The sequence below is a fragment of the Macaca thibetana genome, chromosome 7 (assembly GCF_024542745.1).
Source record: "Macaca thibetana thibetana isolate TM-01 chromosome 7, ASM2454274v1, whole genome shotgun sequence".
NCBI classification, from domain to species: domain Eukaryota; kingdom Metazoa; phylum Chordata; class Mammalia; order Primates; family Cercopithecidae; genus Macaca; species Macaca thibetana.
The window spans coordinates 83,519,596-83,543,205 of NC_065584.1; the positions used below are offsets into that span (position 1 = coordinate 83,519,596).

The following is a 23,610-nucleotide window of genomic DNA, read 5'->3' on the forward strand; positions in this document are numbered from 1 at the left end:
GAAGGAGGGGAATTAAGGTTTCCGTAAGGTCAGCATAGGCCATTCCTTAGAAACAGAACTGGCCCTTCCAAACTGGAAGGATCCCTTTGCCTTTTTTACTTCCCTTGCTAAGTGTTGTTCAGCTGTGCCTAAAAGGGTTAGCAAGGTTGAGAGCCTGGAAGAGAAATGTCCTTTGGTATTCTGGAAATATGTGTCCTAATGCCAGAATATACTTTGTAAATTCTCATGCTGCCAGATTATCTGGGGGTGGTGGCACTAGAATGGAGATACTTCATGGGAATAATACTCATTGTTCTTGACCCCACTGGATCAGTGCTGACCCTACCACCACCCACTCTGCAACAGCATCCAGATGCTAGCCTTGTACAGAAAGCCCCAGCATCTCTTTACAGTCAATGAGCTCTCTCTTTATTGAGGCATCTCAAATATACAAACACTTCAGAGCTTTTTAGATATGTGAAGGTCCCATTTAGTGAAGCAAATTAACAAAACATGATTCTAAAAGCCTGCCTCCTCTAGACCAAGGTCATATAAGAGACTTATGTACCAATCAGCATCTTTTCCTTTTAATAATCTTCAGGATGTTGGGTCCCCAGATTCCCATTTGATTATCTTGCGTCATTTTCTCAGACTGTTTTCTTCCTTGCTTCCTCCCCAGTGAGTGTCTTGGGCATTTTGTGTGTGCAGATAGAGAAGTACAGAGTTACTGCAGGAGCCCTCAGGAGTGAGACAACAGGAAATGACAAAGTAATACAGAGCTGCAGTAGCTGGGATGGGTGAGGAGCCCACTTGGGATGCCCCATGGTAGAGTACTTGTGCCTTGGGAGGGTAGAACTGCCCAGGTCTAGCGCACCTCACTGAAGATTGGATTCACCTGCTGGGTGACTCGGATGAAGGTAGTTCTTCTGCTCAACTCTTTGAGCTTAGCTGCTCCCACATAGGTACACGTAGAGCGGATCCCTCCTAGGATGTCTCGGATGGTATGTTCCACATCTCCTTTAAAAGGAACTTCCACTGTCTTTCCCTCTGAGGCTCTTAAAGTAGGAAAAACTTTATTATCTCCTCCTTCTGGATTCCTTAAGTCCAGGGACTTTTCCCTAGACCCTAGCATTGAGCCCTGGTTCACCATGCTTCTCCTTAGAACTGTACCATCCCCCTCTCAGCAGCCATGAGTTCTGCCTCCATACTATTACTAAGCTCCTGGGCCTCCACACATACCTGTACTCAGCCACGCCCCCAGCATACTTCTTCATGGCCATTTCAGAACTCATTCCATAGAAGAGCTTGTACTTCTTGCCGTCCCTCTCGATGAGCTCACCACCTGACTCACTATGTCCAGCCAGCATGCCACCTAGCATCACGAAGTCAGCTCCTGCCCCTGCCACCATCATGGAGAGGGGAAAGAGATTAATCTGGCCAAGGTGTTCATATGGCCACCCTCAAAAGCAACTCACACCATATTCTCAGTCCTGACAATGATCCCAGCATCTCCCTCTTTCTGCTTCCCTAGCTGACCCACAATCCATGCAGGTCTGATCTGCTCTGGCCTCTATTCCTCAGTGGGTATGATTTCCCCAAGATTTAAAAAAGAGCCTCTGGAGAGTCCCTGCCTGGCTTTCGCTTTCTCCTTTTGCTGTTTTTACCATCGTCTGGTCATTTCATTTTACTGTGCCCAGCTAAGTAAGACTCATTTCATGTGTCCCAAGAGCAAAGATCCCCAACTTTAATGGGAGTAATGGTCTCCTGGGAAGCTGTGCAAAATGAAAAATGCAGATGTGCTGTCCCATTCCTCAGCACCTAATATTTTTAGGTATGGCTGGGGCTCAGGAGTCTGCACTGTGCAGCAATCTAGGAGATGGTCAGATGGCCCTGGCCCACACTTGGAATCTCAGATGTCCCCTGATGGCTGCCCCAGGTGATACCATAGACTTCAGAGTCACTAATTCATATTATGAAATAATCTGAATGACTTCCTGAGCCTCTCTTAGACCCTCAGAGGTGACTCATCCTCTTGTACAGAATCATCCTTCGTGCCCTCAAGCTTCTTACCAAAAGCCTTGGCCACATCCCCAGGACAGCTGCAACCTCCATCCTGCAAAGTAAGAGCACTATGAACACAACATGGATTTCCCAAGCCCTCAGCGATGTCCCAACAGCCCAACTCAAAGCCAACAAGAACCCGGGAATTCTTTTTTTTTTTGACGTGGAGTCTCGCTCCGTCGCCCAGGCTGGAGTGCAGTTGCACGATCTCGGCTCGCTGCAAGGTCCGCCTCCCAGGTTCATGCCATTCTTCTGCCTTAGCCTCCCGAGTAGCTGGGAGTACAGGCGCCTGCCAACACGCTCGGCTAATTTTTTTGTATTTTTAGTAGAGACGGGGTTTCACCATGTTAGGCAGTATGGTCTCTTATCTCCTGACCTCATGATCCGCCTGTCTCAGCCTCCCAAAGTGCTGGGATTACAGGCGTGAGCCACCGTGCCCAGCCAAACCCAGGAATTCTAATCCATCTCTGCCACCTCCATACCCTGCAGAAACCCAGCTCATACCCTACCCTGCCCTTGAGCCTTACTGAAATGATGTGGCCTTTGAGGCCATGAGCAGCATCTGCACACTCCATTACTGCACTGAGCTGTGGATACCCCACTCCAGTTTTCTTCCGAGTAGTACACACAGAGCCTAGGAAGAACATGACAAGGTTGAGAATGACGTGCTCCACAGGTGTTTGCCACTGAAGGGGTAGCCAGTGGCCCCAGTGAACCAGCTTACCTGGCCCAATTCCCACTTTGATGATGTCAGCCCCAGAAAGGATTAGCTCTTCTACCATCTCTCCTGTTACCACATTCCCTGCCTGAGACAGAGCAATTGAAATACAGCATCCTTAAGGCCAGAAACAGGAGGTCATGTATTGTCACATACAGTATGTGTGGACTGTGACTTTCCAACATTATTACAAAGAAAGGATACCTAGGTCCCCTCTACTGGGCCCTCTGAGGGCTTTTACACTAGCCACTTCAGAGAACCCTGCTCCCTACCCATACCCATTCCCCCAACACCAAGCCAAGGTAGGGGGTGAGTGGCCAATGTCACCATTGAACCTAGGGTAAAGCCGAGGTCCATGATGCACTTTTCTAAGGCAACAAGGTGCTATGATCAACAGGGACACATGAAGTGGCATGGAGGAGCATTCAGTGAGGCAAAGGGAACTACTGGACCAGGCTCACATCTGATTTACAGTAGATTTAGCTCCCCTTCCTCAAGAGACCCAAACATATACTGTCCTTAAGCCATTCTGTCATAGAACCTGTCTGGCTTCAGGGAAGGCTAAAGACCCATTTGACCAGTTGTATTGGCTTTTGATGGTCAGTAGACACACCCCTCAATGCTGTGGAGAAAATGAGGGCCACTCTTACAAGCTTGTAAAAAAAAAAAAAATCATTTTTCATTTGACCCCTTTTATGTGATTGTAGTATGTGTCCATTTCAGTGGGCAGATGTCTATGTATCACAGGTATGTACAGTGCACAGATGTTCCATCACGGTTTGGTGAGTGACATCAGGGACACGAGATTTACAAAGACTATGAACCAAGGGTCAGACATACTACACTGACCAAATAGACATTTTCAGCTTAGAACTATGGATAATCATCCAGTATCATGATTAAATGGACTAGGAATACCATCATGCAGCAGAGGAGAAATGGACTGATGTAGCAAAATGGAGTGGCAGGAAAGTGAAAAGATAAAAAGGTACCGACTATAATAGAAACATACCATGATGGTGTGCTGGGGGAAGCGCTTCCGTACATCTTTTACAAATTCAACAAAGTGTTCGGAGTAGCCATTTGCCACATCCAGGCATATATACTTCACCTGGGGAATAGCTTCCAGGATCTGTTCCAGCTGCTCAAAGTCAGAAGCGCCTGTGCCTGAGCTGGCAGCCAGATGCTGTGGGACAAACAGAGCCATTGGCATATCAGAGATGATCTGGTGGGCAGCCAGTGGCTCAGTGGTGAGGGTTGGTCCCCAGAAAGACAAAATACAATTGCTAAAAAACTGGGATAAGGAAGGGCGCAGGGTATGCCCAGTGTTACCTCAAGACAATCAGGATTCTGGCCAGCAAACTCTTGCCACTCTTCAAGGCTGTAGTGCTTATGGACAGCAGTGAAGAGAGAGAACTGGCGAGAAGACAAAGAAGCATCAAAGGGAGAAAACTTTAAGGTCTTTTTTTCTAGAAACAGACCTATTCTATCTGAGGGAGGACATGATTGAAGTTGGGGAGGAAACAAGTCGAAGAAGTCAGATTGAGCTGGGATTTGAGTTCAACCTGTCTTCTCCCTACAAATACCAGTAAGGCTTTTTACCATAAGCTAGTACTTGTCAGATTTCCCACCCAAGTACTGAGTGATCTGGGTTGGATTTCATCTGCCAGCACATTCACTGCTTCCGACTTAAAAGCTGACAAGCTGCTGGTGCAGTGGGACAGATGGCAGACATGAAAGAACCATGAAGAGGCTGGATGAAACCTGTGTTTCTCTGCACTGACTCAGCCCCTCCTCCTAAGGTAACCTAGTACTGAACTATTTTTGGTTATGTTCTTGTTCATTTACCAGCAGTAATTCAGTAGGTCTGGATGTTCACCAAAGGTAATGGCTTAAGGTTGATAAGAGCTGATAAGGGGCTACCCTATCCTGTCTCCATCTCTAGTGGAAAAAAGGACAAATTTCCTAGTTGGAGACATGGATCAAGCTAAAAAATCTGTTTCATTCAGTCCATTTTAATAAAGTTCAAAAATATAATGACTCATCAAGCTCATATTCTCTAGCTCAACAAATTGCAAACAATATCCCAATACTTTGAGAAAGGCATTCAAAGGCCATTGTGAATGCTGGTGTTTGTGCTTTACGTGTCTACATGCAAACAGACAAGAGACGGCAGTTGGCTGAAACAGCACAAATCTTGCAACTGACAAGAAACCCAAGGAAGTCATGTATTAGCTAGCAACAAGCAAGTGCTCTACATACGTACTCAGAGATCAACACTGTCTAGCTAAAGCTGGTATCGAATTCTGCCTTCTCAACAAACATTCTATCATCAACATACTGATAAGCAAAGAAAAGTCACTATAGGATAGGAAGTCAGCAGACGTTGGAGATATACTAGCACAGTGTGGCATGATGAGCACATCAGATTACATACCAAGCTTAAAAAAAGATGTTTGCTTGCATCCAACCTTTTTATTACAGTGAGACTTGGCTCTTATCTCTAAAACCTGATTTCTTTACCTCTCATCAGCAATACTGAAAGCCAGGCTCCACATAAAGCATCAAGACAGTCCCCCAAAAGGTTCATGTATTACAGCATGTCTGTTAACTCTGCAGTCAGAGTCACCATTTCTGAATTCTACTGGTCAGGGCAGATGGACAGTGGGCAACAGCAAGATTCCTAAGCAGTTACTGAATGGCAATACAAATAAAGTAAAAACAAAACTGTATAACTATCAACCTCAAAGAAATGACAAGACATTCCACAAAGACATAGCAATCAAAAATAGAAAAAAGGATATGAGGTCCTTAAGACTAATGGAGCCACAAACAGTAGCAGAATTCATCAACCAGGGCTACATGGATCAACCAGCAGAGTGCATGTTCTCAGAGTGCCCAGATAACTCTCTACCTTCTCAGCAACAAGTATAGAGGCAGGTAATAGTACTGATAGGAGCAGCATCTTCCATTTCAAAGTGAACAACTTGTATATAAGAAAAACACATCCCATTTGGGGCACATCCCAGAAACTCCCAGGAACCTAGGACTTAAAGAAGAGGAAGATTAAAAAAAAAAAAAAGAATGGCAGAAGTATTATTTTATTAATGAATTGTTCTTATTAAAGAAAATTAATAAGCTGCTTCTACTAGGATCTTCTAGTTGGGATTTTTGAATGCTTAAACTGTAGTTTCTGGACGAAAACAGTGAAAGCTCAATGTGGACAATCGTGTAACTGAAGGGATGCATGTGACTGGGAGGGGGTGACCTGGGTGGTGGGAAAAGTTGGCAAGGTGTACAAACTGCTAGACAGGACAAAAGGGAAAATTCTGTTCATATATCAGAAATGTGGGAGCAAAACTTAGCTTTGAATCACACTAATTCAGAAAGCCTTTTGAACTTACCGGAAAAAGGGACTTTAGTAGTGGAAAAAACCGTAAATCAGAGCATCCTGACTGCTAACTGCCAGAGAGCTGACTGGGCATGGGCGTGGGGATGCAAACACCTCTGCAGTCAGCTGGGCTAACTGGACACCAATAGGGATGGGGCATGAGGAAAGCCCTACCTTACAGAGAACCTTGGCCATCTCAAAGGTGCCCACAGTATCCATATTGGCAGCAATGATGGGAACCCCAGTGTATGTCTGCTTTGAGTTCCGAAATGAAAAGGATCTTGTGAGATCCACCTACAGATATGAACAGGAAATTGAGCATTTCATTAATCCACAAAACGTACCATATTAGGACAAGGACAGGCATCTTTCTTGGTTGTGGCCCATCGGGAGCGTGGGGTCAAGAAACAGCATGTAGAGAAGCTTGCTCACCTCACTTCGAGACTTAAGGGTACTGCGTTTCGGCCTCAAAAGGACATCCTTGAAGTCTAGTTTCACATCGTTGTCAATATGAGGCATGGCGCTTAGCCTCGGGGTAGCGATGAATCTGAGGGCTGGAAGGCAGGAAGTCATTAGGAGCAATCTTCCCCTGGGCTTTAACGCCCTGTTACGGCTGGCGGGCTGTCCTCGCTTAAGCTGTGGAAGGTCGGGCAAAGGCCGAAGTGTGGTCCCTGAGGCCTGTCGCCTCGACCCATCCCGTGGCTGCGATTTACCCTAGGGCTCCATCCCAGGTACTGTTTGTTGAGGAGAAGAGCTGGGAAGGGGTTGTGAGAGACCCTGACGGTGCATTCCTTACCCCGCTACACTTCCTTCTTCCACCCCTGCAAAGAGCAATGGGGCAAGAGGCTGACCTAGGGGGACGAAGGAGTGTTGGCGACGGGGGGCGGGGAGGGTTCATAACTAGTTTCCGGAATAGGGGTACTCACTTCCTGTTGCCTTGGTCCAGGAGGCAGTTGACGAAAGACCACCTTGCTTAGCAACTAACCTCTGCAATCCCGCTGAGCCTTCTGGGCCACGCCAGGTTCCTCTAGTAGCCGGCGAGAACTACTAGCCGACGAATTCCAGCTTCGGTGGCGGCCGGGCGAGGCCTTCTGGGTAACAGAGTTCACGCACTGAGGTTGCTGTTGGATCCAAGCGTGGGGGGGCGGTTAGACTACAATCCCCAGGGGAAAACGGGCGGGACCGCCCGCTGGCACGATGGGAGTTGTAGTTCGTTCTGCCCCCACTTTTCGCTAGCCCGGGCTCGCTAGGGATTCAGAATCGCAGAGTCGTCATCTCTGCTGTAGCTAAACTGGATGCTTCATTTTAATTTACGACGTCACTGAACCAAAACGCGGGAGCACTCCCGAGCCTTTCCGGAACTCAGTGGGAAGGGGGGGGGGGTGGAGCCAGACAGTGACCCGGAAGCAGAAGTGGCCCTTGCAGGCAGAGTGCTGGAGAGCGGCAGCGGCGACCGGAGCGGTAGGAGCAGCAATTTATCCGTGTGCAGCCCCAAACTGGAAAGAAGATGCTAATTAAAGTGAAGGTGGGAGCACCTCCAGCCTTGCCAAGACGCAGTAGTACTGGGCTGGCAACCGTGCCTTACGGGAGACGTGGGGAAGGAAAACCACGCCTTTCCCCAGCCTGGAGGACGCTGACTGCCTCAGGGCTCGGCGCGAGGGGTGGTGGGAAATAGGGGGACCCAGAAGGGCTTTGAGAGCGGGGCCCGGGTCCCACCTGACGACCCTGGGGTCTTTTGCCATCCCTGCTTTTTTGCCAAGACTGTGCTGTCACCCAGAATGGGGTCGCTTTTGTCGGGTCTCACTGTATTCGAACCCCCGCAGTCATAGAGAAGGCCTAGCAGCGGCTTGACTCCCCCGTCTCTCAGATTCTTGGAGTAAGCGCTGCTCTCCATTTTTCATTCCCAGGGTACCTGTTTCTCCCAGTCTCTAACGTAGGTCACCTCCGAGCACAGCCCTAAAACGTTAGCTCGGGGAAACCGGGGCCTCCCAGGGGCTAGACTATGAGCCTTTACTGGTGGTTGCCAAGGTGTGGTATCTCACCCGTCCTACAGGAACCAAAGCGGGGAGTGTGTTCAGTCAGCATCTGCCTTTCTGAGCCTGGCATCCTGGACCAGCCTCACTTCCTTGGCTGAGGCAGGTTAGTTACCGCTGCCCTAGTTCTTGGTACTAGCCATGGTTTCCTCCATCTGCATCTCTCAACTCCCGTGGTGGCTCTTCACCAAATTGCAGCCCTCATTAGTCCTATCTGCTGTTTCCTCTTTTGTGCCTTCAGTCAGACAGAGATCCCCCCGCCCCCCCCCCCCCCCCCCCCCCCCCAAAAAAAAACAAACTGCTGACAAGTGATGAAGTCTAATGCTAGTTTGGCCTTTTTGTAGCTAAGTAAATCTATCATTATTTCATCAGCTTCTTAGCATGTTTACCGTGCAGAATAGTCATTCTTAACCTTGTCTTCCCCCGTCCTTCCAAACTACTTCTTAGCTAAGATTTGAGGTCAAGTATTAAAATAGTATATTAATGATGATTTTTTTTTTTAACGTTGAGTAGCGACCTATGTAAGAGTCGTAACATCAGTTTAATAGGTGAATGGGTCACTGGCACCATTAAAAAGAGAAAATAGGCTGGGCGCGGTGGCTCACTCCTGTAATCCCAGCACTTTGGAAGGCCGAGGCGGGCCGATCCCTTGAGCCCAGGAGTTGGAGACCATCCTGGGCAACATGGCGAAACCCTGTCTCTACAATAAATACAAAAAATTAGCCAAGGGTCTGGGCGCATGCCTGTAGGCCCAGCTATTCGGGAGGCTGAGATGGGAGGATTGATTGATCCTGGAATGTCGAAGCTGCAGTGAGCAGTGATGGCACCACTGCACTCCAGACCCTGCCTGAAAAAAAAGGCTGGGCGCAGTGGCTCATGCCTGTAATCCCAGCACTTTGGGAGGCCGAGGTGGGTGGATCACCTAAGGTCAGGAGTTCAAGACCAGCTTGGCCAACATGGTGAAAGCCCACCTACTAACAATATAAAAATTAGCCCGGCCTGGTGGTGGGCGCCTATAATTCCAGCTACTCTGGAGGCTAAGGCAGAAGAATCGCTTGAACCTGGCAGGCGGAGGTTGCAGTGAGCTGAGATAGCGCCATTGCACTACAGCCTGGGCGACAAGAGCGAAACTCTGTCTCCCCCACCCTCCCCCAAAAAAAAGAAGGGGGGGGAGAAAATAGGAAACATCAGTTTAGTGCTAGGTAAGGATATTGTTTTATTAATTTTTTTTTTTTTTTTTGAGACAGAATCTCTGTTGCCAGGCCTGAAATTTTTTATTTTATTTTATATGTATATTACGCAGTGGGTGTTACTAGTTCATATTATTTTTTAGTATGAATCACTGTCAAAATCTTGAGAAACACTGTTGAATACTTTTTTTTTTTTTTTTTTGAGACGGGGTCTCACTCTGTCACCAGGCTGGAGTGCAGTGACGCAATCTCAGCTCACTGCAACCTCCGCCTCCCGGGTTCGAGCGATTCTCCTGCCTCAGCTTCCTGAGTAGCTGGGACTACAGGGCATGCCACCACGCCCAGCTAATTTTATATTTTTAGTGGAGACGGAGTTTCACCATGTTGGCCAGGATGGTATCGATCTCTGGACCTGGTGATCCACTTGCCTTGGCCTCCCAAAGTGTTGGGATTATAGGCATGAGCCACTGCTCCCGGCCTATTGAATACTTTTATTGACTTTTCAATGCATATGGATTCTCATGTCCACTAGGTCCAAAGAAGTTAAGTTACTAATGTTGAATGTTTTGTACACTTTTTGAAAATGTCACCCCACACTAAGAAATTTTATGTCACAACCCATAGAGACACAAAAACTTTGCTATTTGTGATATGCTCTCAAACTTTCAATTCTAAGTTGATTTGATAACCCACTGATGGGTTTAGACCTGCCAACTGATGGGTTGAGACCTGCAGTTTAAAAAATATTGTTTGAAAGGCTGGGCATGGTGTTTCATGCTTGTAATCCCAGCACTTTGGGAGGCTGAGGCGAGTGGATCACGAGGTCAGGAGTTCGAGACCAGCCTGGCCAACATGGTGAAACCCCGTCTCTACTAAAAATACAAAAATTAGCCGGGTGTGGTGGCGCGTGCCTGTAGTCCCAGCCACTGGACAGGCTGAGGCAGGAGAATTGCTTGAACCTGGGAGGCAGAGGTTGCAGTAAGCCAAGACTGTGCTGTTGCCCTCCGGCCTGGGCAACAGAGTGAAACTCTGTCTCAAGAAAAAAAAACTGAACAAAAAAATCAATGCTGTGTGTGGAAGCTTGAAAAGAAAATACAATATCCTATCACCTGTGGTCTTGCTAAAATGCTGATTATGGTTCTGTGGGTCTAGGATGGGGCACAGGTTTTTGCATATCTCACAAGCTCCTAGGTGATATTGAATGTCTGAGAACTACACTTTGAATAGCAAGATTCTAGATGTTTTTCTGTTTCTTTGAATTCATATTTATATGGTACTTCTCTAAAATTGCCAGTCTTCTTTCCTACAACACTTACCCTTCTGCCTTCAAACAGGCCTCTGTGCCCCATCTCTATCTCCCCCTCTCCCCCATCCCCTCTTGTTTGTTGCATTTCTTTATTAAATACATAGGAAAGCAGTTATACATGAGATAGCTGTTAGTCTCATCTGAAGAAAATAATAATTTAAAAAAGAAAAAAAAAAGAGATAGCTGTTAATTACCATGTAAGTGACATATTTTTATTACAGTTCCGTTTTTTTGTTTGCTTGTTTGAGACAGGTTCTCACCTTGTCGCCCAGGCTTAGGGTGCAGTGGTGCCATCACGGCTTACTGCAGTCTCGACCTCTCAGGCCCAAGCAATCCTCCCATCTGAGCCTCCTGAGTAGCTGGGACTACAGGCATGTACCACCACCATACCCAGCCAATTGTTTTATTTTTTTGTAGAGACGGAGTCTTATTGTATTGCCCAGGCTGGTCTAAAACTCCTGGGGTCAAGTGGTCTTCCCACCTCATCCTCCTAAAGTGCTGGAATTACAGCAGTGAGCTACCATGTTGGACCCCTTTTTGAATTATTCTTTCTTCTTTTTTTTGAGATGGAGTCTTACTCTGTCGCCCAGGCTGGAGTACAGTGGCGTGATCTCGGCTCACTGCAACCTCCGCCTCACAAGTGATGCTCCTGCCTCAGCCTCCCAAGTAGCTAGGACTACAGGTGCCCACCACCACACCCGGCTAACTTTTATATTTTAGTAGAGACGGGGTTTGGCCATGTTTGCCAGGCTGGTCTTGAACGCCTGACCTCAGGTGATCCACCCACCTCGGCCTCCCAAAGTGCTGGCATTACAGGTGTGAGCCACTGCGCCTGGCCTCATTTTGTTTTTGTTTTGAGACAGTCTCACTCTGTCACCCAGGCTGGAGTGTAGTGGCATCATCTCAGCTCACTGCAACCTCCACCTCCCAAGCTCAAGGGATGCTCCCAGCTCAGCCTTCCAAATTGCTGGGACTACAGGTACATGCCACCACACCTGGCTGATTTTCTGTATTTTTAGTAGAGATGGCATTTCACCATGTTGCCCAGGCTGGTCTTGAACTCCTGAGCTCAAGTGATCCACCTGCCTTGGCCTCCCAAAGTGCTGGGATTACAGGCGTGAGCCACCGTGCCCAGCCGAATAATTCATTTCAACTGCTGTCTCTGTGTAGCCGACTTCCATATTTTTCTGTAAGATTTTACAATTAAATTCTTCCCGATTTAAATCTTGTTACCTTGTCTCTCTGGTTCTAAAATTAAATGCATCATCTTCTGTCATAAGCCATATCCCAATACCCATCTCATTTATTAATCCCATCAGTCACTCAGGTGTCTGGAATACAATTCTTTAGAGTCATTTAAAATTATATGGTCCTTTTATAGGACCTAATTTTTCACTTAAAACCTCTGTTTCCATTTCCATTACCCTCATTCTGGTCTGGGGTCTTACTCATTTATATCTTTATTTCTCTGTAATACTTCCAACCAGGTTTTCCTACCATCATATCCCCTCTAAAGTGTAGTCTAAACCAAGATGTGATGTACAAAACCATAATGTGCAGGTCTTTCTTGAGCTTCTTTTGCATTATATTACTCCCAAAACCCAGATCCTTCATTGATTTCCTCATTGTAGATTACTTTGGCAACTGTCTTTACTATGTGAACTAGTTTTCTCATTCATGTTTTTTAACATACAATAAAATGCACAGTTCTTAAGGGTTTAGTTCAGTGAGTTTTTAACAATAGTATAAGTTGATGTAATTACAAAATCTCAACATTTGTATCCCTACTCCTCAAGAGTTTCATAGGTTAGTTTTGCTTGTTTTAGAACTGTATATAAATGGAAGTATTCAATGTACAATTTTTGTATCTGGCTGCTTTCATTCTGCGTAATGTCTATTGTAATGTGTGGTTTATTCCTTCTATACTGAATAGTATTCCATTGGACGGATTATATCATAATTTGTTTATCCATTCTGCTGTTGATGGGTGTTTGAGTTATCTCCAGTTTCTGGCTATTATGAATAAGGCTTCTATGAACATTGTTATGCAAATCTTTTTGTGAACGTGTTTTTATGTCCTTTGGATAAATACCTAAGAATGAAATTACTAGGTCATGTGGTAGATATATGTAACTTTATAAAGAAACTAAGGGGTTGTACCATTTTATATTCCCACCTGCAGTGTGTGAGCATTCCAGTTTCTCTGTACCCTTACTAGCTGGTACCTTTGTAGCACCATAAAAATGCTGATGTCATTCATTTTTATTTTGGCTCTTATAGTGTTATAATGTTATATAATATAAATTAAGACACTATATATAGTGTTATATAATGTTATCTCATTCAAGGCTTAAATTGATTAACATTGATTTTCATTCACCATAGCACTTTGTCATTGCCCCTTGTGTTTGGACAATATAGCACTTCCTTTTGTTTTGTTTTGATTTGTTTTTAATTTTTATTTTATTTTATTTTTTTTTTGAGACAGAGTCTCCCTCTGTCGCCCAGGCTGGAGTGCGGTGGAACGATCTCGGCTCACTGCAACCTCCACCTTCCTTCAAGTGTCCACCATGCCTAGCTAAGTTTTTGTATTTTTGGTAGAGACAGGGTTTCCCCATGTTGGCCATGCTAGTCTCGATCTCCTGACCCCAAGTGATCCACCTGCCTCAGCCTCCCAAAGTGCTGGGATTATAAGCATGAGCCACTGCGCCTGGCCAGAACTTCCTTGTATACAGCCTTATTCTGTTAATTTTATGTCTAATTGTTTCTTGGTTGTACATCTTTGCTTGATAAAGATTGTTGGCAAGGCTGGATCACATTTCTTTTGTATCTCCTCCAGTGCCTAGAGCAGTATGTTAGGTTTAGGTTCATCTTTTTTTTGTTTTGTTTTTTGAGATGGAGTCTCACTCTGTCACCCAGGCTGGAGTGCAGTGGCGTGATCCCAGCTCACTGCAGCCTCCACCTCCTGGGTTCAAGCAGTTCTCCTCCTCAGCCTCCTGCGTAGCTGGGATTACAGGTGCGTGCCACCACACCTAGCTAATTTTTTTTTGTATTTTTAGTAGAGACGAGGTTTCATCATGTTAGCCAGGCTGACCTCGAACTCCAGACCTCAGGTAGTCTGCCCGCCTTGGCCTCCCAAAGTGCTGGGATTACAGGCGTGAGCCCCGGCGCCCGGCCTAGGCTCATCTTATACTTGTTTAAATATCATTGAATGTATTGTCAGGTTGTGGTGTGATATATCAAGAATATCTTCTAAAATTGTTCAGTTACTTTAAAACAACTTTATGGACAATTTCAATCACATACATCAGGAAAGAGAAGGGTGTATGCACCCTTCATCCACCTTCAAAAATTATCATCTCATAGCCAATCTTATTTAATGTAAACCCACCAACTCCTTTTACCTGGTTTTTTAAAGCAAATTCCAGATAGCGTAGCATATGTTATTCACACATATTTCAGTGTTTATCTGTAAAAGAGAAGCTTTTTTCTAACATAACCATAATTATTACATCTAAAAATTTAACTGATTGCTTACTATCATCAAATTACCCTATTGTCTCTCTTTTTTTTTTATTAACAGTTTGAATCTGGATCCAGTTAAGATCCATACATTGCCATTGGTTTATGTGTTTTTAAGTTTCTTTAAATCTGTAGATTCTCCTTTTTCCCATTTTTTCCTTGTTGAGTAAACTAGAGTTTCCTGCAGTTTGAATTTTGCTGATTACATTCCCATGTTTTTCTTTTTTTTTTTTGTTGAGACGACTCTTGCTCTGTCACCCAGGCTGGAGTGCAGCAATGCAGTCTTGGCTCACTGCATCAACTTCTCTGCCTCCGGGGTTCAAGCGATTCTTGTGTTCTTGTGCCTCAGCCTCTTGAGTAGCTGGGACTACAGGCGTGCACCACCATGCCTGACTAATTTTTGTATTTTTCATAGAGATGGGGTTTCGCCATGTTGGCCAGGCTAGTCTCAAATTCCTGGCCTCAAGCGACCCGCCCACCTCGGCCTCCCAAATTGCTGGGATTACAGGCATGAGACACTGCAACGGGCCCCCGTGTTGTCTTTTAACATATTCCTCTTTCCTCGGTATTTCCTGTCAGCTGGTAATTAGATCTAGAGGCTTGATTAGTCTTTGTATGTTCATATGTGAGACGAATTCATAGGTGGTGATGTGGTATGTACTTCCATCAGATTGTTTTGTTTTCTGTGATGTCAGTCATTTCCTACATCCATTGTTTCATTGGGGGTTACAAACTAGGAATGCTGTAATATTCTTGTTGCTTCATATATTAGCTGGAATATTTGGAAAGTGTCCAAAATGGTAGCCATTAGCCACATTTGAAATGTAACTAGAGAGACTGAAGAATTGAAATTTTGATTGTACTTGATTTTAATTAAATTTAAAAACTGAAACTTAGCCGGGTACAGTGGTTCACACCGTAATCCCAGTGAGTTAGGAGGCTGAGGCGGGAAGATCACTTGAGGCCAGAAGTTTGAGACCAGCCTGGACAACATTTCGAGACCCCATCTCTACAAAACAATTTTCAGGCCGGGCATGGTGGCTCACACCTATAATCCCAACACTTTGGGAGGCTGAGGCGGGTAGATCATTTGAGGTCAGGAATTTGTGTGGCCAACATGGTAAAACCCCATCTCTACTAAAAATACAAAAATTAGCCAGGCGTAGTGGCATGCGGCTGTAATCCCAGCTACTTGGGAGGCTGAGGCAGGAGAATCGCTTGAGCCTGGGAGGCGGAGGTTGCGGTGAGCCAAGATCATGCCACAGCACTCCAGTCTGGGTGACAGAGTGAGACCCTGTCTCAAAAAAAAAAAAAAAAATTAGCCAGGCATGGTGGTGTGTACTTATTATAGTCCCAGCTATTCAGAATGCTGAGGTGGGAGGATACTTTGAGCCCAGGAGTTGGAGGCTGCAGTGAACCATGATTACTCCACTGTTTTCCAGCCTGGAACACAGAGCAAGACCCCATCTCAATCAATAAATAAATTAATAATTAATTAATTAATTAAAATTAAAAAAAAAAAACAGGCTGGGCACGGTGGCTCACACCTGTAATCCCAGCACTTTGGGAGGCTGAGGCGGGTGAATCACGAGGTCAGGAGATTGAGACCATCCTGGCTAACACGGTGAAACCCTGTCTCTACTAAAAATACGAAAAATTAGCTGGGGTGGTGGCGGGCACGTGTAGTCCCAGCTACTTAGGAGGCTGAGGCAGGAGAATGGTGTGAACTCGGGAGGCAGAGCTTGCTGTGAGCTGAGATTGCACCACTGCACTCCAGCCTGGGCAACAGAGGGAGACTCCGTCTCAAAAAAAAAACCAAACTTTTAAGTATGTTGTTGGGTTTATAAATCTACTTTTTCTGTTGTAAATTATGAAATTTAAATATAGTCAAGTATTTCAGATGAAAATTTACCATTTGAATTTTTTTTTTTTTTTTTTTTGAGATAGGGTCTCACTCTGTCACCCAAGCTGGAGTGCAGTGGCACAATCAGCCCACTACAGCCTTGAACTCCTGGGCTTGGGCAGTCTTGCCTCAGCCTTCTGAGTACCCAGTTGCTGGGACTACAGGTCTGTCTGTGCCACTATGCCTGGCTAATTTTATTGTAGAGCTGGGAATCTCACTATGTTGCCCAGGCTGGTCTCAAAATTCCAGGGCTCAAGCAGTACTCGCACGTCCCCTTCCCAAAGTGCTGAGATTACAGGCATATGCTACCATGCCCAGCCTACCGTCTCTATTTTTTTTTTTTTTTTTTTGAGATGGAGTCTTGCTCTGTTGCCCAGGCTGGAGTGCAGTGGCATGATCTCAGCTCACTGCAACCTTTGCATCCCGGGTTCAAGCAATTTTCCCGCCTCAGCCTCCTTGGTAGCTGGGACTACAGGGCTACGCCACCATGCCCAGCTAATTTTTGTATTTTTAGTAGAGATGGGGTTTCACTATGTTGGCCAGGCTGGTCTCGAACTCCTGACTTCGTGATCCGCCCCCTCGGCCTCCTAAAGTGCTGGAATTACAGGCATGAGCCACCGTGCCTGGCCCCATCTCTACATGTGATGTAAATATGAAATACAGTATTTTGAATATTTGGGTGGAAAAAAGAATGTAAAATATATTAATTTTTATATTGATTACATGTGAATAATATTTTGGCTATGTTGGGTTTAAAAATATTAAAATTTTACCTCTTAAAAAACTTTGACAATGTGGCTACTAGTAAATTTAAAAATTGCATATATGGCTTGTATTACTTTTCTACTGGACAGTGCTGCTTTACAAACACTTACCCTTATCAAGGACATTGTTTTTTAAATAATTTTTTATCATTACAGCATATTCACATTTGTGGCATAAAAAATGGAAAATACAGAAAAGCATAATAATGTAATTAAAATCACCCATAATTCCACTACTCAAGTTAAAGCATTAATATACTGTATATACCCTTCCAGGCTTTTTGGAGAGCATATAGATGCATGTGTTGTTTTTACAAAATTTTAATTATACTCTATATACTATAACTTTTTTGTTAAATTATCAGTATATTGTTAATATATTACAAATAGTTATCCTAAACATTGTTTGAGGACTTTGTAATTTTTTGTCTATGATTGTACCATAATTTATTTAACCCTCAGCTGTTTGATATTTAGATTGTGTTTCTAATTTTATAGTATCAAAATGTTGCAATAACCATTGTAGGTATACTTTTGGACATAGTCATAGGTATTTTCCGGGAAGTTTGTTGCTGGGACACTATATTGCCAGATTGCTCTCTAGATATATTTATGGGCCTCTACAGTGGATTTCAGAAACAAAGGGCCAGCTCTAGAGTTTTAGAATTTAGAAACCAATAATTCTTTTTAAAAATATAAGGTCCAAGCATTTTGCTCCTGGGAGAGCAGCTCTAGATCTTCTCCAAGAGTCTTTTTTCACTCTTTAAGAATCTGTGGTCGGGCGCACTGGCCCACACCTATAATCCCAGCACTTTGGGAGACCAAGGCAGGCAGATCACCTGAAGTCGGGAGTTTGAGACCAGCCTGACCAACGTGGAGAAAACCTTCTCTACTCAAACTACAAAATTACCCAGCTGTGGTGGTGCATGCCTGTAATCCCAGCCATTTGGGAGGCTGAGGCAGGAGAATCGCTTGAACCTGGGAGGCAGAGGTTGCAGGGTGAGCTGAGATTGTGCCGTTGTACTCCAGCCTGGGCAACAAGAGCAAAACGCCATCTCAAAATAAATAAATTAAATAAATAAATAAATAAATGATTGTATTATCGGCCAGGCACGGTGGCTCACGCCTGTAATTCCAGCACTATGGGAGGCCAAGACAGGTGGATCACTTGAGGTCAGGAGTTCAAGACCAGCCTGGGCAACATGGCAAAACCCCATCTCTACTAAAAATACAGAGTGTTATCAGGCGTGGTGGTGCCCGCCTGTGGTGCCAGCTACTTAAGAGGCTGAGGTGGGTATCACCTGAGCCCAGTATGTCGAGGTGCAGTGAGCCATGATCACGCCACTGTACTCCATCCTGGTGAGACTGAGACCCTGTCTCAAAAATAAATAAATAAAGTGAAATAATTTGTGGACAACACAGAATTACAAACTTTTTATTTTGTCTTTTTAAAGTTACCACAAATTGTCACCACCATTCCCTAAAAGGACATTAACACCTGAATATATTTAGTTTCATGAAAATTTCACTGTTAACACTGCTTTTCTCATTTTACCATAGGCTATTGAAAATTTTCACACAGACCAGCATAGGTTGGGGTAGAAGCTTGAGAATCACTGCTGTAATTTATTCTTTCACATCCAAACAGGTTAATCCAAAGAAATTGTTCTTGTATTTTTGGAAACATACTAGTACTAAATAATTCTCCTTGTTGGGAAATTTTCTGAGTTCTCTTTCATGCTGGTCTATGTGAATACCATAAGGAGAAACCATATGTTATTTTCTGAGCTAGTATAAGAGTGTACATTGGGTCTCAATACTAGAGCAGCCAGATAGCAATAAAAGCACAGGCTCTGGGACCAGGGAATCTGGATCCATGCTCTACTTTTGATTGCATAGCTATGTTTTTAACCTAAGTCTTATTTTTCTCATCTATAAAATGGAAATAGTAATAGTCCGTATCTCATAAATACTGGGAGAATTAAATGTGATGCATGTAAGATGCTGATCATAGTTACTGACCCTTAGAAAGTGTTCAATGGCTGGGCAAGGTGGCTCATGCCTGTAATCCCAGCTCTTTGGGAGCCGAGGCAGGAGGATCACTTTAGCCCACGAGTTTGAAAACAGCCTGAGCAACATAGAGAGAACTCATCTCTACAAAAAAAAAAAATCTTAAAAATAACTGAGTGTGATGGTGCACACACCCTGTAGTCCTTGCTACTTAGGAGGCTGAGGTGGGAGGGTTGTTTGAACCCAGGAGGTCAAGGCTACAGTGAGCCAGGATCACACCACTGAACTCCAGCCTGGGTGACAGAGCAAGACCCTTAAAAAATAAAGAAAAGGAAAAAAATAGTTTTCAGTAAATGTTAGCTGTGATTATAGCATGATCATCAGTATATTTAGCCCTTCAAAAATATTCATTGACTGCTTATGTGTCGAACACTGGTAAAGTTTAACACTTAAACAACTAGCTGTAATTGGTATATTAATATTGGAAGTATTAATAAAGTACACTGGGAACAGGTCTACACATTATACAGGAGGTTTTTTACATTGCTGGAATACAATGGCATGATCTCGGCTCACTGCAACTTCCGCCTCCTGGGTTCAAGCGATTCTCCTGCCTCAGCTCCCGAGTAGCTGGGATTACAGGCATGTGCCACCACACTTAGCTAATTTTGTTTTTTAGTATAGAAGGGTTTCTCCATGTTGGCCAGGCTGGTCTCGAAGTAATCCACCCACCTCAGCCTCCCAAAGTTCTGGGATTACAGGCATGAGCCACCACGCCCTGCCAGGAGATTGTCTTTTATTTAAGGGGTCTTGAAGTTTGGAGAAGGAGAAGGGGAGGATATTGCAACAAGGAAAACAACGGAAGCAAAGAAATGCCCATAAATTAAACTGAGCATGGTGTGTTTGTGGCCTGGATCACTGTAGACTAATGCAGATAGAGCTTTAAGAGCAAGGACAGATGGGAGATGACACAACATTTATGACTGCATAATCAGTATAATTATTGTTTTGGATATCACCAGCCCTTAACGGAAGAAGTCAAGAAGACAAGAGCTGCAATTTAGGATTTAGGTAGAAGTCTGGAAAGATATGGGAGATGTAATGTTGACTTCTAGTCCTCTTTTCTCTTTTTTCTTTTTTTTTTTTTTATACGGAGTCTTGCTCTGTCGCCCAGGCCGGAGTGCAGTGGCCGGATCTCAGCTCACTGCAAGCTCCGCCTCCCGGGTTTACGCCATTCTCCTGCCTCAGCCTCTCGAGTAGCTGGGACTACAGGCGCCCGCCACCTCGCCCGGCTAGTTTTTTGTATTTTTAGTAGAGACGGGGTTTCACCATGTTAGCCAGGATGGTCTCGATCTCCTGACCTTGTGATCTGCCCGTCTCGGCCTCCCAAAGTGCTGGGATTACAGGCTTGAGCCACCGCGCCCGGCCTTCTTTTTTCTTTTTCTTTTCTTTTTTTTTTTCCGCGAGGGTATTGCCAGGGTCTTCCTCTTGCCCCGGCTGGAGTACAGTGGCACAATCATGGCTTACTGCTGCTGCCTCTAATTTCTGGACTCAAGCGATCTTCCCACTTCAGCCTCCCAAATAGCTGGTACTACAGGCATGCACCACTACACTCAGCTAATTTTTTTTTTTTTTTGATTGAGACAGGGTCTCGCCGTGTTGTCCAGGCTCTTCTGGAACTCCTAGGCTCAAGTGATCCTCCCGCCTCAGTCTGCCAAGGTGTTGGGATTGCAGGTGTAAGCCACCATGCCCAGCCAATTCTAGCATTTTTAAAAATACTGCTCAGAGGTGATTTCTGATGTCCTTGAGAATTCTTTGAATTATCTGAATATTAATTCCTAGTATTGGTATTTAGAACAAGGTCCTTCTGACTTTTTTTACGATACCTTTCAGGCCGGGTGCAATGGCTTACGCCTGTAATCCCAGCACTTTGAGAGGCCAAGGCAGGGGGATCACCTGAGGTTGGGAGTTTGAGACCAGCCTGATCAATATGGAGAAACGCTGTCTCTACTAAAAATACAAAATTAGCCGGGTGTGGTAGTGCATGCCTGCAATCCCAGCTACTCGGGAGGCTGAGGCAGGAGAATTGCTTGAACCTGGGAGGCGGAAGTTGCGGTGAGCTGAGATTGCGCCATTGCACTCCAGCCTGGGCAACGAGAGCAAAACTCCATCTCAAAAATAAATAAATAAATAAAAGATACCTTTCATTGCCATATTATCCAAAAGAATGCCAATATTCTCACTGGTTTTGGGGGACTGATTTTGGAAGATGACTCATGGAATTAAGAGGATCTGATGGTTCAAAGAATCTTGCCCTATCAAAGTTGTTCACAGCCTAAAAAATTTGATAAATGAAGGTATGTTCAAAGCCTTCTCATTCTCCAAAGATAAGAATATGCACCTTTTAGAAGGCATTAGATCCCAAAGACCAAGATAGGATGTTTTACCTAGAAGACAAATTGTACATTGGGCTTTAAGGACTCATGAAACCATTGCCTGTTTCAGACGCTGACCGGAAAGGAGATTGAGATTGACATTGAACCTACAGACAAGGTGATGCATGCCCAGCTCCTCTTCATGCACTTCTTGCCATGTATATTTGTTTGCATATGCTTATGAACTTGGTCCTTTTGCTCTTATGCTGTCTGCATAGCCCTTGTTCTTTCCATTTCCATGGTCCTACCCCTGAGCAGCCCCTGACTACTTGTCTCTTTAAAGGTGGAGCGGATCAAGGAGCGTGTGGAGGAGAAAGAGGGAATCCCCCCACAACAGCAGAGGCTCATCTACAGTGGCAAACAGATGTGAGTTTGGAGTGAGAATGACAGCGTGGCAATCCTACGTGAAGATGAGATGAGAGGGGGCACGTACTGAGGTGGATCAGGGGTGCCTCTTGTTTTTGGTGCCTTAGACGCTTTGGCAATCTGGTGAAGCCTCTAAGCCACTTCTCAGAATAAGATTTTTTCAGGCATAAAACAAAATATATAGAATTAAAAGAAAACTAATTATATTGAAATAGTTATTAAAATACTAAAACAAATTTGTGATATAGTAATATACGTACTTTTTTATTAATAAGATCTAATGGTAGGTCTAATATGACCATAATTTTGAAATATTTTCAAGATACCTATAAATGATCATGATAGAAAATAGTTAATTTCTATTGTTAACAATTTGCCTATATTGCTAATACTACTGTGGTTTTTGGGCTTTGTTTAAAGTTAGAAGAAATGTTAAATTTCAGTTGGGGGTTAGTAAAAATAAAGATGGGATTTTTTTTCTCATTCAAGTTCGCAGACCCCCAAAGAGATCCATGAAACTCAAGAACTTCTGTTCTGGCTGGGCGTAGTGGTTCACGCCTGTAATCCCAGCACTTGGGGAGGCTGAGGTGGGTGGATCACCTGAGGTCAGGAGTTCGAGACCAGCCTGGCCAATATGGTGAAACCCCATCTTTACTAAAAATACAAAAATTAGCTGGGTGTGGTAGTGGGCGCCTGTAATCCCAGCTACTCGGGAGGCTGAGGCAGGAGAATTGCTTGAACCCAGGAGGCGGAGGTTGCAGTGAGCTGAGATCGTGCCACTGCACTTCAGCCTAGATGACAGAGCGAGACTCTGTCAAAAAAAAAAAAAAAACAAACTCCTAAGTCTTTTTTTTCGGCTTCCTTTTCCTGCAGGAATGATGAGAAGACAGCAGCTGATTACAAGATTTTAGGGGCGACAGAGTGGTTCAAAAAAAAAACAAACTCCTAAGTCTTTTTTTTCAGGAATGGTGTTGGGTGGTTCTCACCTGAGTTGGCTCTGAGAGAGGAGGTGGTCTTAGGCAGTGATGGACCCTCCATTTTACCTCTGTACCGTGTCGCTCATAATGAGGCATCATATATCCTCTCACTCTCTGGGACACCAGAGCCACTGCCCCCTCCCCTGGATGCCCAGTATTGTACATCTACTGGTGGGAGACTGTGAGGACCCCAGGATTCAGTATTCCTGGCCCAGAGGGCCCTTGCTGGCTGTTGGGTGTTAGTTTGCAGTCCTGTGTGCTTCCTTCTCTTATGGCTGTGTCCCTGGTTGTCAATAAAATATTTCCTGGCCTCCTGGAATCTTTCTTCTGTTGCACAAGTTGACTGAAATAAAAAATGGACGTAATGCTCACTCAGTTATAGCAGGCTGAAGGAATCGGACAATGGAAGGGATGATGCTCTTAGAAGGATTATCAGACTCTAGGAAAACATACTTACTGGTGTGCTGGAGCCAGTTCCTAATGGCTAATGAGAGCCAACTATTGGCACCTCTTTCCAACTTTCTTAAGTGACTTCATGTTGGTAGCTTGAAATTGGCCATGGTAGGATTATTTACAAAAACTGGCAAACACTACAGATCAGTTCCTCCCCACAAACTGGTTGTTAAACATCTACCAGTGTAGTGCTGACATGGATGGTGGAAACCTTCAGAGAGTGAATTCTCTCTGAATGTGGCTCTACTGGACATTTAGGTCTGGTTGGAGAACGCCTTCAAGGGTTTGGCCGACACTGCACTCTGGCTGGAATATTACTGAGGGCTTTGGGTTCTGCACTATCAAGAGGTTGATAATGGAGAAAGATTGAGTGACAAACTGTAATGTATCACTTGGGTCTCAAGAAGAGGCAGGTGCTAGAAAACGCTTTCCTTCTTCCCTGGCTTCTTAGTATAATAGAATCGGGCAAGGCTGGGTGGAGTGGAGTAGTAGGGAGGATGCC

At 44.6% G+C, this 23,610-nt stretch overlaps 2 protein-coding genes across 7 annotated transcripts; one reads left to right on the forward strand and one right to left on the reverse strand.

Annotated features, from left to right (window-relative positions):
* Positions 1-385: 385 nt before the first annotated feature.
* Positions 386-7,549, reverse strand: GMPR2 (guanosine monophosphate reductase 2). 6 transcript variants are annotated; one of them, XM_050797481.1, is made up of 10 exons: positions 7,135-7,549; positions 6,582-6,703; positions 6,324-6,443; positions 4,091-4,174; positions 3,771-3,944; positions 2,765-2,846; positions 2,568-2,674; positions 2,050-2,092; positions 1,219-1,378; positions 386-1,034 (listed from the first exon to the last, which is right to left on the reverse strand). In XM_050797481.1, the coding sequence occupies exons 2-10, from the start codon at positions 6,666-6,668 to the stop codon at positions 845-847; spliced, it is 1,047 nt and encodes a 348-aa protein (XP_050653438.1). In that variant the 5' UTR covers positions 6,669-6,703; positions 7,135-7,549; the 3' UTR covers positions 386-844. The 6 variants fall into 6 exon arrangements, with proteins under 6 accessions (XP_050653438.1, XP_050653442.1, XP_050653437.1 ...); XM_050797485.1 differs by having other exon boundaries at positions 386-996; positions 7,076-7,549; XM_050797480.1 differs by having other exon boundaries at positions 7,076-7,549.
* Positions 7,549-22,627, forward strand: NEDD8 (NEDD8 ubiquitin like modifier). Its single transcript, XM_050798134.1, has 4 exons — positions 7,549-7,674; positions 21,383-21,430; positions 21,596-21,678; positions 22,552-22,627. The coding sequence occupies exons 1-4, from the start codon at positions 7,657-7,659 to the stop codon at positions 22,625-22,627; spliced, it is 225 nt and encodes a 74-aa protein (XP_050654091.1). The 5' UTR covers positions 7,549-7,656.
* The last annotated feature ends 983 nt before the right edge of the window (positions 22,628-23,610 follow it).

Coding starts and splice junctions, on each gene's coding strand:
- GMPR2 (XM_050797479.1), bottom strand. CDS start 6,722: ATGACTTCCTGCCTTCCAGCCCTCAGATTCATCGCTACCCCGAGGCTA. Junction 6,444..6,581: donor CCCTTAAGTCTCGAAGTGAG/GTGAGCAAGCTT, acceptor TCATATCTGTAG/GTGGATCTCACAAGATCCTT. Junction 1,379..2,049: donor GGATGTGGCCAAGGCTTTTG/GTAAGAAGCTTG, acceptor TGATGGTGGCAG/GGGCAGGAGCTGACTTCGTG.
- NEDD8 (XM_050798134.1), top strand. Junction 21,431..21,595: donor ACATTGAACCTACAGACAAG/GTGATGCATGCC, acceptor GTCTCTTTAAAG/GTGGAGCGGATCAAGGAGCG. Junction 21,679..22,551: donor ATCTACAGTGGCAAACAGAT/GTGAGTTTGGAG, acceptor CTTTTCCTGCAG/GAATGATGAGAAGACAGCAG.